General features: G+C 37.7%; 1 protein-coding gene across 1 annotated transcript in view; it reads right to left on the reverse strand.

The window, feature by feature from the left end:
- TMEM205 (transmembrane protein 205) overlaps positions 1–16,439 on the reverse strand; it is a 38,284-nt gene extending 21,845 nt beyond the window's left edge. Inside the window, exons 1-2 of the mRNA XM_053717851.1 lie at positions 16,346–16,439; positions 7,719–7,819 (exon numbers count right to left, since the gene is read on the reverse strand). Coding sequence (XP_053573826.1) covers positions 7,719–7,818 — 100 coding nt within the window. The 5' untranslated portion in view covers position 7,819; positions 16,346–16,439. The remainder of the gene's footprint in view (positions 1–7,718; positions 7,820–16,345) is intronic.
- Positions 16,440–19,174: the final 2,735 nt, after the last annotated feature.

Consider the following 19,174-nt stretch of genomic DNA (forward strand, 5'->3'; position numbering starts at 1 on the left):
TATAATAACATATCAGCCAAGTGTAAACATTTGTTTATCAAAATAAAATCCTGTTTACTGCAATTGGTTTTCAATAGAAAAACTGCACCCAATACTCACCTTATTTGGAGGAGCCAAATAAGTTTGAGTCGGCAGACAACAAGGCTAATCATTGTCATTAAGTTAGCATAAAATGAATTGTTTTGCAGTTGTTATCTATTAAAGCCAATTAGGAAAATATTTGTTGCAGAGTTAACTCTGAAAAGTCAGCAGGATGCATTTCCAACTCAATGTACAATTTTCAGAGCTATTTACATGAAAAGGGGCAAAATAAATAATGAGTATATTCCAAAGTTGTTTTATTATGCTTAATTAACTACACTAATAACAAGCTAAACTGGCAGTCATGGTATAATGTGATGCCTGGTTGTCATGGTAACATTCTTAGGGGAGTGGCTTATGTGATGCAGCAGTTATGTCACAAAACCAACTGACAACACAAAGCAACCACCCTCATAACTGCTGCTCACTTTACTAGAGTTGCCAGACTGATCCTGCTGAGCTTCAGTTTTGACTGGGCTAGACTTTACAACTACAGCTCTGTATATGTGCTGGTGAGAAGAACAGTGACTACCTCCAACACAATGCAAATGGCATCCGGTGGGAGCTGCAGGTATGAACACCAATTACTACAGGTAGTGTTACCATGATCACCCCAACTCAGTAACTGAATAATACTAAATCACATTTATATACATTGTAAAATAATACAGATAAATGACAGAAGTAATAGCTTAAACTTTGTAGCTTCCTATGGGCACCAGTACTCAACATAGCATACAAACCTTACATAATAATGATCAATATTATCTTCACACCTTTATTTAAAAATAAATATAATTTATTAAAATATAATAAATATAATATTTACAAATATATTTTTTAAACATATTATAGCATTATAAGTATTATAGCCAAAACTGTAGGACACACCAATGCCTTTCTGTGCTTCCTCTACATATCTTTATAAGACTTGCAGCTGGCAGTAAAGGCTTTAAACCAGCTTTAAGGATGGTAAGAATTAATTTATCATTAGTCTGCAAATGCTCTAAAGCAAGGACTTCTAGTAAAGGTCTAGAATATAAACCCCACGGTATGGGTCTGCAATTTATACGCTGCACACTCTCTGGTACTGGGACCCTCATTAAACACTGCACTGTCTGATGCAGCTGTTTTTTTCTGATTGACCCGGATGAAGAAAAGGCAACTGGTCATCTGAAATCATTTCAGATCAGACTGATGCGCATCTGACCAGCAGTATACGCGCTGATGGCAGATGTCCTCACGCTGCAAACCAACTGCTGCTGGACCCTCAGTAAACACTGTACTGTAAGGTGCAGCATCTGATGCAGCAGTTTGTTCTGCTTGACCCCGATGAAGAAAAGACTTCTGGCAATCTGAAATAAATTCAGATCAAACTGATGCGCATCTGGCCAGCAGTATACGCGCTGATGGCAGATGTCCTCACGCTGCAAACCAACTGGTGCTGGGAACCTCACGAAACACTGTACTGTAAGGTGCAGCATCTGATGCTGCTGTTTGTTCAGTTTGATCCAGATGAAGAAAAGGCAACTGGTGATCCGAAATAAATTTAGATCAGACTGATGCGCATTTGGCCAGCAGTATACGCGCTGATGGCAGATGTCCTCACGCTGCAAACTCACTGGTGCTTGGACCCTCATTAAACACTGTACTGTAAGGTGCAGCATCTGATGCAGCCGTTTGTTCTGCTTGACCCGGATGAAGAAAAGACAACTGGCGATCTGAAATAAATTCAGATCAGACTGATGCGCATCTGGCCTGCAGTATTCGCGCTGATGGTAGAGTTCCTTCAAGGATTTTTATATTACTAAACTGTAAGTATCTAAGGTAAGATTTTCAGAGATTAACTAGTTTGTTAGCTCTTTGAGTAAGACATCCCATTACCACATTAGATTGTAAATACAGATCCTGCTCCAAGAGCCTACAGACATGTGCAGTGAGTTCAGATCATTTCTCACATTTCTGTCATGCTTTTTCTTTACTTTCCCATTTCATAGAAATCTTTAGCTTTAATTTGGTTCTGTATGTTTAAAGCTTTCTGTACTTTTCAAGGCTTATTGATATACAATATACAAATAATCTCTGTGACACTAGAACTTGAGTCATAACACCAACAATAAAGCATAATTACACTTACACTGCTAATAACTTTAATAAACTGATATTAAATCAAATTGAATGGCTTAAATCCATTCTTACTGCACATATCTGTCTAATGTAATAATGTTAAGGATCTTGGTGAAGAGAATACAATGATATGATTAATATGTTTGCACTTATATCCTCAATGCAATGCCTTGACGTAGGGACACCAATAAGCACCTTGCAGCTGGTTTACAATTTTATCTGAGAACTGCAGCAACCTGGAACAAGGACTATTATATCTGTGAAACTAAACTTGAATGTCTACAATCACTGTGGGACAAGTATTACTGTTGGATATTAAAAGCAGAGAGTCCTAGTGAAGCACACGATTTGATAGGTCATGGGATGGTCCTGTATTTTATACCTCCGATTAGAAATTGAAAAAAAACTGCATTATAAGGTACAGTGTGTCATGCACCTATGTTCTTGCATTGGATGAAAAATCCTTACAAGATGTGCATAGACTGATTCATATCTGGCAAGCAGTATAACGAAGACTGGAATACTCTATGGCAGTGGCAGGAAGATTGAAGATTTCAGGGGGACTAGTGTTATGTCACATGTTGAGTGCAGTCTTACATCAGGGATTTCTTTTATTTCTCTACACTGTAAGTATCCAGAGGTACGTTCTCCTTAATTACAAGAATGTAAGCTCTTTGAGCAAAGCACTGAAACACTAGATTGTAAGCTCCTTGGAACAGGGTCTGCACTTACACCCATGGAAATCCTTTAGAGCAGGGACTCCCATTGTACCAAATAAATGTATTGTTAATAGAGTGAGATAAAACCTCCATTTAATTAGTTCAGCAAGGAATAAATATACAATGCATAGAATATACAAATTATCCCACAGAGTATTACTAATTCAAAATGCATTTTAATATGGCACCCCTTATGCTTCTGTCAGTTTAAACCAGTAGTATAGCAAACTGGGAAATACATGAGGCTTAAATAACACAGCATCAACCATAGGCAGCCTGTTTTGCTACTTTGGGACTCTTTCTCACTCAAGTCATTATGGTTGATGCGGATGTCCTCAAGCATTCCACCCTTTGCTACAGGGCTGCCCATTATATTGAAATGGATTTTGAATTGTAAGTGTTGCAATTTTGCACAGATAAGTACATTTATTTTTTGCTAGGATTAATACAATGGAGGAATGAGCCCCAAATGGGCCAAACAGGCTGTCTATGGTTGGTGCTGCTGTTCTGCTCAAGCATTAATTTCACTTTGTAAGTGTGGTTACGAAAATGAATGTAATCATCAGCAAAACTGGCATATAGCCGTAAACCTAAAATCAATGCTCGAGTCCAATAACATAGCACCTACATCATACTGAAGAGCCCCAACGAGGGCGAAACAACCTGCCTATAGTGAAAAAACACTTTGTAGTATTACAATATATTATTCCCCTGCAAGACACCACTCTTTTTGTACTGGGTTTGTATGTAAGCAGAACTATTACAGAATAAGGCTTCCATATATAATAAGATTCAAAAGTTTGCCCGATTGCCAAGTGCCCTTGACATAGTAAAAGTGTTCCTACCTAAAACTATTAAATGGACAGATGTTCTGCACATATCTGCAATAAATATGTTTGTATATTTAAATATGAGGACACAAAGAATATCTCTTAATGATAGCAGCAACTGGATCACCCGAAAACTTCTAGCAGTTATGTCCATGCTTAATTCAGTGCAGGCCTCCATTTACCAAGTTGCCTACCAGCTCATCATACTGTAACACACCTAGTAAAGAAGGCTTATTTACTGTATACTGAGAACTTGAAAAACAGCCCTATTAAAACTTAGAAATCAGCTATTTAGATATTTTAAATTGCTCTTTTATCTGGTGTCAGATCAAAGTAATTGCCAAAGAAAGAGGATAACTACATTATTTGTTTATAAACTGAATAATAAAGTATGCATTTTTGCACATGTCTAGTAAATGCTTTGCCTTGCTAAAAAAAATATAATGTTCTAATTCTTGAGAGCATTTATTGTTAAATGTTTGCAGTACACTACAGGTTACATCGTATGGGACCTACTAAAGGGATATAAAACCCATTTTTGTTCTTTCCGGATTCAGATAGAATATTATAGGCAATTTTAAATGATTTTCCAATTTACTCCAATTATCAAATGTGCTTAATTCCCTTGATATACGTTGCTGAATTTACAAAACACATCAACATTTAAAAGTACAGTTACACTCATAATAACACTATCTGATACAAACATATTAAATAAAAATATTGCATTAAAAAGTTATAAGGGCTCAAAGATATGAGGTCTCAGTTGTTATATATATAAAAAAAAAAAAAAGACTGCAAAGGGCTTTAACATAGAGATACTGTACATTCATACACGTCTAAATATGTATATGTATGTATGTATATATGTATTTATATTTGTATATACGTATTTACAGAATATAAACACTTAAATACATATGCATACATATATAGACATATATATAAGTGCATTGGAGCCCTTTGCAGTTAAGTAGATGAAAACATGAAAAACATATTTATGCAATATTCATAAGTGTTTAACTATGTATATTTGTGCAAATATCCATCAAATATACATTTAAATATCTTTTTAAGAATACATAGAACATATTCTGCTATCCGCAGAACATTAGATTATGAAAGATGCAATATTATCTTCTTATGTTATGCTTTTAAATAACCACCATCGTGTTTATGTGATTTGTGGGTGCTAGGTATTTTTCAGCTACATTGAAGTCTATGGGGGGGGGGGAATGCGATTTTGCATTCGCAACTTCTCAAAGTCTATTTTTTACTGTGACGTTATGAACATGAGAGAGCAAACTTTTTACTTTCAACTCGTAATATGAGCCTGAAACTCTGAGAGTAAAAAATAATTAAGCAGTCATTTTATCCCCTTGGTTGCCAGTAACACATGTACAGAGCAGTGATGTAACCCCCTTGGATGCTAGAGGTAACCAACCCAGCAATGATTGACCACCCTCATGGTTGCCTGTAACACATATAATAGAAAATGCACATATTTCTAATGCATAAAAGCCTAGCTGACAGGGATCTTTAAAAATACTGGACATTTAAGTGTCCAGTATTTTTGTACAGATTTTACTGGACAGCCTGTTAAAATACTGGACTGTCCGGTTGAATACTGGACACTTGGCAACCCTACTCTCCAGAAAAATATGACTGAACATACCTCACTGCTGCATAGCATGAAACCGTTCCTCACACTGAAGTTTCCTGTACTCCTCAGCCTCTGTGGAAACAGCAATGGATCTTAGTTACAAATGCTAAGATCATCATCCTCCAGGCAGCAGTCTTCATCCAGTAAATAGTACACACCGGTACCATTTAAAATAACAAACTCTTGCTTGAAGAAATTAAAAACTAATATTTTATCACCTCTTTCACTTTACCCTTCCTAGTACTTAATAATAATAATAATAATAATAATAATATCGGTTATTTGTAGAGCGCCAACAGATTCCGCAGCGCTAACTTAGAGTAGGCAAAGAGAATGACTGGGGGGTGGAGCTAAGGGAGGAGCTATATAGACAGCTCTGCTGTGGTGCTCTTTGCCACTTCCTGTTAGCAGGAGGATAATATCCCACAAGTAAAGGATGAATCCGTGGACTCGTCTTACCTTTATAGAAGAAATACATATGCCACAGCTTTTTAAAGAAATGTTTTGTATAATAACCGACATATGTATCCCTTTTTAAAGCGGCAATATGGTCACCCTAAGTATAACTGCATAGCATCCTGGTACTTCTGAATTACAATTTAATGCCGCTTGGAATAAGATAGTACTTCGCTGTTCCCACTGGACACAAGTCAGTGTTTTCTTGTAACTACTTTGTGGCTTGTGGAAATTCCAAGGTACCCTCAATATAGTAGTACAAATCAGAAAACACAAAGGACCAGATTACAAGTTGTTCTATAAATCTAATTTTACCGTTAGAGAAAACACAGCTAACGATATGGTGATTGCGATTCTCGCGATCCGTTGGCAATACAAGTTGAAAAAAATAAGTTTTTTCACTAGTCGTAGCCTGAGAATCCCAAACATCGCTAGCGGAGCTTTGGCATGCACGTGTTCTCCCATACTAATCAATAGAGGAAAAAAAAGTGGAAAAAAAACAAAGTACCTAAATACATTAACCCATAAACCGCCATCACTCCATATTGCAAAGTACCTAAATAAATTATTAATCCCTAAACCGCCACCCCCCCCCACATCGCAAAGTAATTAAAATCTAAACCCCCTAACCTAACCCCTATTAATATACCCATAAATTAATTAATATTCTAACTACCTTAAAATAAATTGAAAAACAAAAAAAAAAAAAAAAAAAAAAAACTTACCTGTAAAATTAAGTTAAAACTTAACCTAAGCTTACCCTAACAAAAAACAAACAAAAAATTACTGAAAAATAAAAAAAACCTACATTACCAAAAATAACAAAATCTACCCTTACAAAAAAACAAACGAAATTATCAAAAATAAATAAAAATATTCCTATTCTAAATAAAAACTCCTATTCTAAAAATAAACTACCAATGGCCCTTGAAAGGGCCTTTTTTGTAGGGCATTGCCCTAAAGTAAACAGCTCTTTTGCATAAAATAAAACAATTACCTCCTTACATTACAACCCCCACCCCCCTTGAAAAAAATCCTAACTCAAAAAAACTTAAACTACCCATTGTCCTGAATTGGAAAGAAAGGACATTTAGCTGGGCATTCAGCTCTTTTTCTGTTCATAAAAAAATCCTAATCTAAAAAAAAAAACACCCCAAAAACAAAGAAAACTAACTCTAACCCCAAAATTGGTACTCACCAATGATGATGGGCGGAACTCCATCTTCATCCCGGCGGCACTCCATCTTCTATCTTCATCCCGGTGGCAGAGGTCCATTTTCTATCTTCATCCTGGTGGCGACTGTGAAGTCTTCAGCGATGTCGGCTGCAACATCGGTGATACTCTTCAGAGCAGACAGGCAGCTCCTTTTCATGTGATCTCCTGCAGCACACTGAAGATTGAATGCAAGGTACCCCTTTAATATAGGGGTACCCTTGCATTGCTATTGGCTGATTTGATTCTTCAAATTCAAATCAGCCAATAGGATCAAAGCTTTCCTTATTTCATGTGTGCAATATAGATAATGTGCTCACACCAGTAGAGTTATTTAAAGGGACAGTGATCACCAAAAATTGTATTGTTAAAAAATATAGAACCTTAACTTATCATTCCCCAGTTTTGCATAACCAACACTGTTATATAAATATACATTTTACTTCTGTGATTACCTTGTATTTACGATTCTGCAGACTGCCCCCTTATCACAGATATTTTGACAGACTTGCATTTCAGGCAATTAGTGCTGACTCCATGTGCGTGCGCACAATGTTATCGATATGACACACATGAACTATATGTTATTTGAAACTGTACAAAGAGATGAGATTATCAGGGATAGTCACCTGCTACAAATGTCGTCCAGCACTGCATGCCCCAGGAGGCAGATAGTACAAGCAGGTGGAAGACCTTTACCAGGCTCCCAGGTTCACCTTCTGTAACCATCCTAAAAGAAAACAGAAAGAAAAATTTTAAGTTACCAGCTACTCTAAGTCTTAGTATTTCCCCTGTAACGGCTTACTGCACTAACCCAGCTCCTGAGTGCCTTATTGCCCCTGGAACATCTTACTGCAGTAACCCAGCTCCTGAGTGCCTTATTGCCCTGTAACATCTTATTGCAGTAACCCAGCTCCTGAGTGCCTTATTGTCCTGTAACATCTTAATGCAGTAACCCATCTCCTGAGCGCCTTATTGCCCTGTAACATCTTATTGTAGTAAAGCTCCTGAGTGCCTTATTGCCCCTGTAACATCTTATTGCAGTAACCCATCTCCTGAGTGCCTTATTGCCCTGTAAAATCTTATTGTAGTAACCCAGCTCCTGAGTGCCTTATTGCCCTGTAACATCTTATTGCAGTAACCCAGCTCCTGAGTGCCTTATTGTCCTGTAACATCTTATTGCAGTAACCCAGCTCCTGAGTGCCTTATTGTCCTGTAACATCTTATTGCAGTAACCCAGCTCCTGAGTGCCTTATTGCCCTGTAACATCTTATTGCAGTAACCCAGCTCCTGAGTGCCTTATTGCCCTGTATCATCTTATTGCAATAACTCCTGAGTGCCTTATTGCCCTGTAATATCTTATTGCAGTAACCCTGCTCCTGAGTGTCTTATTGCCCTTTAACATCTTATTGAAATGAAGTAATCGCACAACAAGGTGTATTAATAAAGAGCTAATGCATACAACGTGGGGCCTGTCCTTGGAGTTGCAACTGCTTTTTATGTATGAAAACCACAATTACAACTGATGAAGAAAATGTGTTGCATTGAGCATTTATTTTATATTTAGTAAAGGGGAAGGTGATGAGTGTGTTACTGAAATGATCGCACTGTTTTGTGTTTACATATACACATTATTGTGACCTCATAGGGTCAGTAAAGTCAAAATTAAATGTTCATGGTTCAGATAGAGCATGCCATTTTAAACAACTTTCCAAACATTGTTGCAAACACTGCTGCCAGATGGCTATGGACACATGCACACTCCTAAGCTCACTTAAAATGACTCTTTAACAAAGGATACCAACAGAACAAAGCAAACTTGATTCAAATAGAGCATGCAATGTTAAAAAAACTTTCAAATTTATTTCTGTTCTCTAATTTGCTTTATTCTCTTGGTATTCTTTATTGAAGAGTAAATCTAGGTAGACTGATAGGAGTGTGCATTTGTCTTTAGCCTTCTATGGCACCAATGTTTTGTATTGCTATAAACCCTAGGTAGGCTGATATGAGTTTGTAAGTGTCTGTCGCATTCTATGCCAGCACTGTTTGCAATAATGTATAACATTGCTGTAACCAGTGCTGCCAGATGCCTAAAGACACTTGCACACTCCTGTACTCTTTAACAAATTATACAAGGAGAACTAAAATTCATGAAAGAAGTAAATTGGAAAGTTGTTTAAAATGTCATGTTCTTTCCAATCCATGCAAACCAAAGCACCTTAACACCACTGTCCTATGTGGTTCCCTATCCAGCTTGCATGGTTCAGTGCGTCTTCTATTTAAAGTCAAAATAAACTTTTATGATTCTGAAATCAAATTTTGCTCAGTCTTTTTATATTCACACTTTCTGGTGAACAAGATCCTACTGAGCATGTGCACAAGCTCACAGGGTATACATATACTAGTATGTGATTGGCTGATGTCTGTCACATGATACAGGGGGCACAAAATGGGAGAAAAAATAAATTTGTCAGAAAAAAAAAATCTACTGCCGATTTGAAATTCATAATAGGTTTTAAATCATTGTCTTTTTATTATGCACTTGTTAAAGGTAGTCTACTTTAAAAAAAATCTGATGCATAACCAACACTTATTACCTCTGTTAATTACCTTGTATCTAAGCCTCCCTTATCTCAGTGCTTTTGACAGACTTGTATTTTAGCCAATCAGTGCTGACTCCTAAATAACTCCGCGGGAGTGAGCACAATGTTATCTATATGACACACAAGCGCTGTCTAAGTGTGAAAAACTGTCAAAATGCAGTGGTTTTCAACGGTTAAGAAATCAGTTTGAGCTTACCTAGGTTTAACTTTCTAAAAAGAATACCAAGAAAATAAAGCAAATGTGTTGACAAAAGTAAATTGAAAAGTTGTTTAAAGGGACAGTAAAGTCAAAATGAAAATGTCATGATTCCGATAGAGAATGCAATTTTATACAACTTTCTAATATACTTCTGTTATCACTTTTGCTTTGTTCTCCTGGTATCCTTTGTTAAAGAGTAATCGTAGGCGAGTTAAGAATAGTGTACGTGTGCATAGCCATCAGGCAAAAATGCTTAAAACAATGTTATATATAGTTGCAAACTATGCACTTTCATAGAGTGTCTGCAGCATTATATGGCAGCTGTGTTTGCAACTATACAGTCCTGGCCAAAAGTTTTGAGAATGACACAAATATTAATTTTCACAAAGTCTGCTGCCCCTGTTTTTATGATGGCAATTTGTATATACTCCAGAATGTTATGAAGAGTGATCAGATCAATTGCAAAATCCCTCTTTGCCATGAAAATGAACTTAATCCCCCAAAAAACATTTCCACTGCATTTCAGCCCTGCCACAAAAGGACCGGCTGACATCATGTCAGTGATTCTCTCGTTAGCACAGGTGTCAGTGTTGACGAGGACAAGGCTGGAGACCACTCTGTCATGCTGATTGAGTTAGAATAACAAACTGGAAGCTTTAAAAGGAGGTTGGTGCTTGAAATAATTGTTCTTCCTCTGTTAACCATGTTTACCTGCAAGGAAACACGTGCACTCGTCATTGCTTTGCACCAAAAAGGGATACTCAGTCAAGGATATTGCTGCTACTAAGATTGCACCTAAATCAACCATTTATCGGATCAAGAACTTCAAAGAGAAAGGTTCAATTGTTGTGAAGAAGGCTTCAGGGCACCCAAGAAAGTCCAGCAAGCGCCAGGACCATCTCCTAAAAAGTTGATTCAGCTGCAGGATCGGGGCACCACCAGTGCAGAGCTTGCTCAGGAATGGCAGCAGGCAGGTGTGAGTGCATCTGCATGCACAGTGAGGCGAAGACTTTTGGAGGATGGCCTGGTGTCAAGAAGGACAGCAAAGAAACCACTTCTCTCTAGAAAAACATCAGGGACAGACTGATATTCTGCAAAAGGTACAGGGATTGGACTGCTGAGGACTGGGGTAAAGTCATTTTCTCTGATGAATCCCCTTTCCAATTGTTTGGGGCACTAGAAAAAAACCTTGTCCGGAGAAGAAAAGGTGAGCGCTGCCATCAGTCCGGTGTCATGCCAACAGTAAAGCATCCTGAGACCATTCATGTGTGTGGTTGCTTCTCAACCAAGGGAGTGGGCTCACTCACAATTTCGCCTATGAACACAGCCGTGAATAAAGAATGGTACAAGAACATCCTCCAAGAGCAACTTCTCCCAACCATCCAAGAACAGTTTGGTGCCTTTCCAGCATGATGGAGCACCTTTCCATAAGGCAAAAGTGATAACTAAGTGGCTTGGCAAACAAAACTTCAAAATTTTGGGTCGGCGGGTGAACAAAACTCCCCCACATATTCTGACAAACTCCAAGCATTGTTTATGCATGAATGGGCTGCCATCTGTCAGGATGTGGCCCAGAAGTTGATTGACAGCATGGTGAATTGCAGAGGTCTTGAAAAAGAAAGGTCAACACTGCAAATATTGACTCTTAACATAAACTTAAAGGCATACTGAATGCATTTTTTTCTCTTTTTCTTTCATGATTCAGATACAACATCCAATTTTAAGCAACTTTCTAATTTACTCATATTATCAAATTTTCTTCGTTCTCTTGGTATCCTTATTTGAAAAAGCAGAAATATAAGCTTATAATCCGGCCCATTTTTGGTTCAGCACCCTGGATAACGCTTGCTGATTGGTGGGTACATTTAGCCACCAATCAGCAAGCTGTACCCAGGTGCTGAACCAAAGATGGGCCGTCTCATAAGCTTAGATTCCTGCTTTTTCAAAAAAAGATAGCAAGAGAATAAAGAAAAAAATGATCATAGAAGTAAATTAGAAAGTAGCATGCTCTATCTGAATCATGAAAAAAAAATTGGGTTCAGTGTCCCTTTAATGTAATTGTCATTAAAAGCCTTTGACACTAATGGAATGCTTGAAATTATACTTCAGTATACCACAGTAACATCAGACAAAAAAAAATCTAAAAACACTGAAGCAGCAGACTTTGTGAAAATTAATGTGCGTCATTCTCAAAACTTTTGGCCGGACTGTTTATAACACTGCTATAAACATTGTTGCAAACACTTACTCTTTACCAAAGGATTCCAAGAGAACTAAGCAAAATTGGTAATAGAAGTATATTAAACATTTGTATAAAATGTCATTCTCTGTCCAATCCATATAAGCTTAATTTTGGCTTTACTGTCCCTTTAAAATTGCATGCCCTATCTGAATTATAAAAATTTAATTTTGACTAGACTGTCCCTTTAATGATATGATTCTATTGCATTGAGTGGCCCTTTAAATATGCACAAAAAGTGACAAGCAACTGTAATAGCCATCTTTAGCCCCCCCGCAACCCACCTCCTAACTAAATTACAGCCCGGTAAGCAAACTTCTGAGTGTGTTATGTGAGAAAGCCCTGTGCATGCCAATAACAGTGCTGAGTCATTCTCCTGTATGGTACAGAGGCCAAAAGATAAGAAGGGGACAGGTCATAGAGACAGCAACACACACGCATATTCATGGGTTAAAGGGACAGTAAACACTTTGTAATACCAAGACATTGCTGTTGTTTTTGTTATAGAAAAGCACATCAGCCAAGTCTAAATGTTTTTAATACAAATTAACATCCTTTTTTTCTGGAATTAGCTTTTAATAGCCAAACTCCACTCACTATTTAGAGGAGCCAATCTGGGCTTTACTCTACAGACAACAAGGCTGGTCATAAAGGGGTTGATCACAATCAACCCCTTTATATGTAATGATTTGCAATATATATATATATATATATATATTTCATTTATTTATTTTTAGTAGACAACCTAATTTATTGATCTAGGCCCATTTTGGTATATTTCATGCCACATTTTCGCTGTCAAATTCGATCATATACATTTTTTTTTAATAATAATGTTAACTTTTTCTCAAACTTTGGGTTTCTCGCTGAAATTATTTACATACCGCTTGTGCAGTCATAATATAAATGGTTATAAAAGCTTCTCTGGGATACCCTTTGTTCAGAAATAGCAGACGTGCATGGTTTTGCCCTTGCAGTTGCTCACCACTAGGGTTGCCACATCGGCCATGTTTTCCAGGACACTTATGAGGTACACATGCTGCAGGGTGTGCAGAGGGGAACATGAATTACACCCCCTGGACATCACATGAATAGTGATCCTGGACAGCACTATCCATGTTCCCCTCTGCATACCCTGCAGAATGTATAACTCATAGGTGTCCAGGAAAACATGGCCGAGGTGGCAACCCTACTCACCACCCTTCTAAAATTCTCTGAAATTCCCAGCAGTGAATGGTCAATTAGTTAGCTTGTAAGGGTAATAGTATTGTAATGTAGGGATTACCCTCCCACCCGACACATTCCACTTCCCTGTTCCCTACCAAACAGCTCTCTTTCCCCACTGTGATGTAGAGCTACGTTATGCGGTACGCTAGGCTATGTACCACATGATGCTACGTCGTATTGGCTCAAGGGGTTAAAGTCTATGGAAATTTTTGTAGATAAATCATTTGATAAACTTTTCTACAAGATTGTAATCAAACACAAAGTTAGTATAAAATGTATTATTTTGCAGTTGTTATCCGATTACGCCAGTTAAGGGCATATATGTAGCAGGGTTAGATTTGAGAGGTCAGTAGGGTGCTTCAAGTTCTGATCATTAGAAATTGCTCAATTTCCAGAGCTAAATTACATGGAAGGGGGCAAAATAAATAATGGAAATATATTGCAAAATTGTTTAATTGTGTATAACTAAAAGTTTTATATAAAAATCTAAAAGTGTGTACTGTCCCTTTAAATAAAAGAAATAAATGTATACTTATAGTAGTCAGAAGAAACAAAACAATAGCTCATTTGTAAGGTAGAGACAATATTTCTATAGGGCCTAAAACATAGACTTTACACTATTACTGCTCTAGGTACCAGTTATAAGGCTATAATAGTTAAAAATGACATGCTCTAATTCATTAAAGTATGTCATGTAAGACAATTGACCCTGCACTACTGTGTTCTTAACCCACACTGTTGAAGTATTGCTCAGGACCTGCAAAGCACAGCTGGTTCTAAACAAAAACTGACGCTGATCCAATCAGAAGTGCTATTCTTACAACTCAGATGTGTAACTAGCACTGCTGATTGGATCAGTGGCAGTTTCCACTTGGGACTAGCAGTGCTCTGCGGGTCCCAAACGGTACTTGCACTGTGTGTTTAACCCATTTGCAGGAGTTAAACAGTAGTGCAGGGTTAATAGTCTTAAAATGATATGCTGTAACAAATTAGAGCATGTCTTCTTTCAACTATTATGACCCTTTAAAGGGATATTAAGCAGTGCTATTTTGATAAAACAAATATGTTAAATCAAAGTAAACCTAAAAATAAATACTTACTTGTTTTCTTGCAAAATAAGCACTTAGAAATGATCAGTGTAGCACCTGCACTCAGGGATATAAGAGAGCTGACATGTTGACAACTAAGGTTACATTCTGACAGTTTACATTCTGACCGTTCTGAGCATGGGCAAATCTTACTCCATGTTTATCTGTTCTATTCACTTTATAGTAAACCATCTTATGTTATTCTAAATGCTTTATGACATTAGGCTAAGGTAAACCTTAAAACAGAGGGCTATGGCAGGTAGTAATGGACACTGCACAATATAGTATAAAAACCAAATAAAAAGATAAAATTAATTTGAAAGTTATACATATTCCAGAGATTTATATTAAAAGGGGCAGTATACACTCATTTTCATATAACTGCATGTAATAGACACTACTATAAAGAATAAGATGCACAGATACTGATATAAAAATCCAGTATAAAATGGTTTAAAAACGTACTTAGAAGCTTTCAGTTTAACTCTGTTGAAAAAGCAGTTGGAAAGCCCACTGCAAGTGAGAAATAAGACTCTCCCCCCCCTCCCCCTTCTTTTGCATATGAAAAGACCATTTACACAAACAGGAGCAAGCTGGAGAAGGTAGCTGACGGTATTCACATAAAACTTTTGGGCTTGGTTAGGAGTCTGAAAATCAGAGCAATGTTATTTAAAAATAAGCAAAACTATACATTTATTTAAAAAAAAACCTTTATGGGCTATATAAATAGATCATCTACAAAACATTTATGCAAAGAAAAATGAGGGTATAATGTCCCTTTAAGTACAGGTCACTGCTTATTGCTTTTTTATTATAACAATGAAACAGACTGTTTAACCCCTTAATGAGCGACATACACTGTACTTCGCTGGTCTTTAAATGTGGATTGCTATTCCAAGATGCCTGCAGCCGGAAGGGAGGCCATAATAGTGCGGTCCTGCCGTTTGCGGCGGGGCATGCGCTACTATGATCTGAAAAACCCTTAAAGACCAGTGATGGTCGTTAAGGGGGTTAATGGGACACGAAACCCAAAAAATTTCTGTCATGATTCAGATAGAGTATACAGTTATTAAACATCTTTCCAATTTACGTCTATTATCTAACTTTCTTTGTTCTCTTAATATCCTTTGTTGAAAAGGATACCTAAGTAGGTTCAGGAGCTAGGAACTTGCTGATTGGTGGATGCACTTATATGCTTCTAGTCATTGGTTTATTGATATGTTCAGCTAGCTCACAGTAGTAGGGGATTTAGCAAAATTGATAATAGAAGTAAATTGGAAAGTTTTTTTTTTTTTAAACTACATGCTCTATCTGAATCAAGTCCCTTTCATATCCCTTTAATTTATCTTTTTCAGAGCATGTGCTTTAGGATATCGTGTCACTACTAACAGGAACTCACTATAACCCACAAACAAGTTTCTTTTTATACAGTTAGTAATAAGCAGCCAAATGCAATATATAACAGGTTTATTGCAGTAGTTTTACTCTGTCTTGACTAGTCATAAAATGCAGCCTTTTGACAGAAAGCTCTATAGAGAAACAAGACACCTTTAGCATAATAAATGTGTAGTCTGGGTGCATGGGTACAGCTGGGCACAATTATATAACACATACATGCACTGATATGGTGATTTGCACATATATACTGTACACACATTCACTTTACATGCTGATGTTTCATATGCATATATCTTGTGCACAAACCAGTCACAATGCTTGTTTTAATATATACATTGGTATGCTCATATACAAATACATTTACAAGTATACATAATGCATTATGCACTGAACTGTTATGTTTTCTAAAATACTTTGCTATGAAAGAGACAAGAACTATAAGACACAGGCCCTTTTCTATCTTCTATTAAAAGCAGTGATGTGACATCTGGCCCCACTCTACCTGTTTCCTGAACGCCTCACTCTGTGAGTTCAGCTCACTACTGCAACTACTTCCAGCTACGTCTTTGAAAGGCCACGCCCACTCTCTGACATCATATGGCCTTGGCTTTTCTGCAGAGAACAGAGAGGCGGAGCATAGCCTGGAGCAGCTCAACCAACCAGGAAGGAAAATAGCCTACAGATTCCATAGCAACAGTCTCTATGGTTTGTAATCTCCCACCCCCTTGCTAGTAGAAGCCGTCTGAGTTAAAGGGACATAAAAACCCCAAATTTTCTTTCATGATTCAAATAGAACATACAATTTTACACAACTTTCCAGTTTACTTCTATTATCACATTTTCTACGTTTTTTTTTGTTCAAAATCAGGAATGTAAGCTCATAAATGTGCACGTGTCTGCAACACTATATGGCAGCAGTTTTGCAACAATGTTATACATTAGCAGGAGCACTAGATGGCAGCACTACTTCCTGTCATGTAGGGCTCCAGACGTGCACACTGCACAGACATCCCAACCTGCAAAAACTAATTTCAGGGAGGTGGCTTCACCCGCTACTGCGCCGCCACCCCCCCTCCCTCCCAGTTAAAAAAGTAGCTTTATTGCACAACCACATACAACAAACCTATTTTCCAGTGACCGTACGCTTGTTAAATGCTTAAATATTTTAGAATACGAAGTTTAATTACGTGCAGTAAATAAGGTAGTATTTGTGTTTTTATTTTATTAGAATCAGTGGGGGCTTTTTGGTTACTGATGCATGCTTTGAGGGTTCTATAACGTCCCAGCAACTAAAGGCATTCCTTAAAGAAACACTTTTTCTGGAGTTGGGTCACATTGGATCATGGAGTTTCAGGGAGATTGCATTCCATTTGCTGGCATCAGGGAGCCGCTATTACAATCAGGGAGACTCCCTGAACTTTAGGAAGAGTTGGAATGTCTGCACTACATATCTAGACATCTCTTCAACAAAGAATAACATAAGAACGATGCAAATTTTAGGTGTCTGGTTTAATGTTTCACAAAACACAACAAAAATACATTGCAAAGTACCGTTACACTGATAGTAGCACAATCTAATAACAATTATTTTAAAAAATATTGCACAAAAAAAGTCATAAGGGCTCAAAGATATGAGGTCGTGGTGCTAGAAAAAAACATAATTTATGCTTACCTGATAAATTTATTTTTCTTGTGATGTATCGAGTCCACGGATTCATCCTTACTTGTGGGATATTCTCCTCCCCTACAGGAAGTGGCAGAGAGAGCACCCACAGCAGAGCTGCCTATATAGCTCCCCCCTTAGCTCCACCCCCCAGTCATTCGACCGAAGGCTAGGAAGAAAAAGGAGAAACTATAGGGAGCAGTGGTGACTGAAAGTTTAAAAATAAAAATATATATGTATGCCTGTCTTAATAAACAGGGTGGGCCGTGGACTTGATACATCACAAGAGAAATAAATTTATCAGGTAAGCATAAATTATGTTTTCTCTTGTAAGATGTATCTAGTCCACGGATTCATCCTTACTTGTGGGATACCAGTACCAAAGCTTTAGGACACGGATGAAGGGAGGGACAAGACAGGGACCTTAAACGGAAGGCACCACTGCTTGTAGAACCTTCCTCCCAAAAATAGCCTCCGAAGAAGCAAAAGTATCAAATTTGTAAAATTTGGAAAAAGTATGAAACGAAGACCAAGTCGCCGCATTACAAATCTGTTTAACAGAAGCCTCATTTTTAAAAGCCATGTGGAAGCCACAGCTCTAGTAGAATGAGCAGTAATTCTTTCAGGAGACTGTTGCCAAGCAGTCTCATAAGCCAAACGGATGATGCTTTTCAGCCAAAAGGAAAGAGAGGTAGCCGTAGCCTTCTGACCTCTCCGCTTACCAGAATAAACAACAAACAATGAAGATGTTTGATGGAAATCTTTAGTTGCTTGTAAGTAGAACTTTAAAGCATGAACCACATCCAGATTGTGCAACAGACGTTCCTTCTTTGAAGAAGGATTAGGACACAGTGAAGGAACAACAATCTCTTGATTGATATTCTTATAAGAAACAACCTTAGGAAGAAACCCAGGTTTGGTACGCAAAACCACCTTATCTGCATGGAAAATAAGATAAGGGGAATCACACTGTAAAGCATATAGCTCAGAAACTCTTCGAGCCGAAGAGATAGCTACTAAAAACAAAACTTTCCAAGATAAAAGCTTAATATCCATGGAATGCATAGGTTCAAACGGAACCCCTTGAAGAACTTTAAGAACTAAATTTAGGCTCCATGGCGGAGCAACAGGTTTAAATACAGGCTTGATTCTGACCAAAGCATGACTAAATGCTCGAACGTCTGGGGCATCTGCCAGATGTTTGTGTAGAAGAATAGACAAAGCAGATATTTGTCCTTATAAGGAGCTAGCTGATAATCCCTTCTCCAAACCCTCTTGGAGAAAAGACAATATTCTAGGAATCCTAATCTTACTCCACGAGTAACCTTTGGATTCACACCAATAAAGATATTTGCGCCAAATCTTATGATAGATCTTCCTGGTGACAGGCTTTCTATCCTGAATCAGGGTATCAATGACCGACTCAGAGAAACCACGCTTTGATAGAATCAGGCGTTCAATCTCCAAGCAGTCAGACGCAGAGAAATTAGATTTGGATGCGTGAACAGACCTTGGATTAGAAGGTCCTGCCTCATTGGCAGAGTCCATGGTAGAACCGAGGACATGTCCACTAGGTCTGCATACCAAGTCCTGCGTGGCCACGCAGGTGCTATCAGAATCATCGAAGCTCTCTCCTGCTTTATTCTGGCAACCAGACGTAGAAGGAGA

Source organism: Bombina bombina, chromosome 6 (assembly GCF_027579735.1).
Source record: "Bombina bombina isolate aBomBom1 chromosome 6, aBomBom1.pri, whole genome shotgun sequence".
NCBI lineage: Eukaryota > Metazoa > Chordata > Amphibia > Anura > Bombinatoridae > Bombina > Bombina bombina.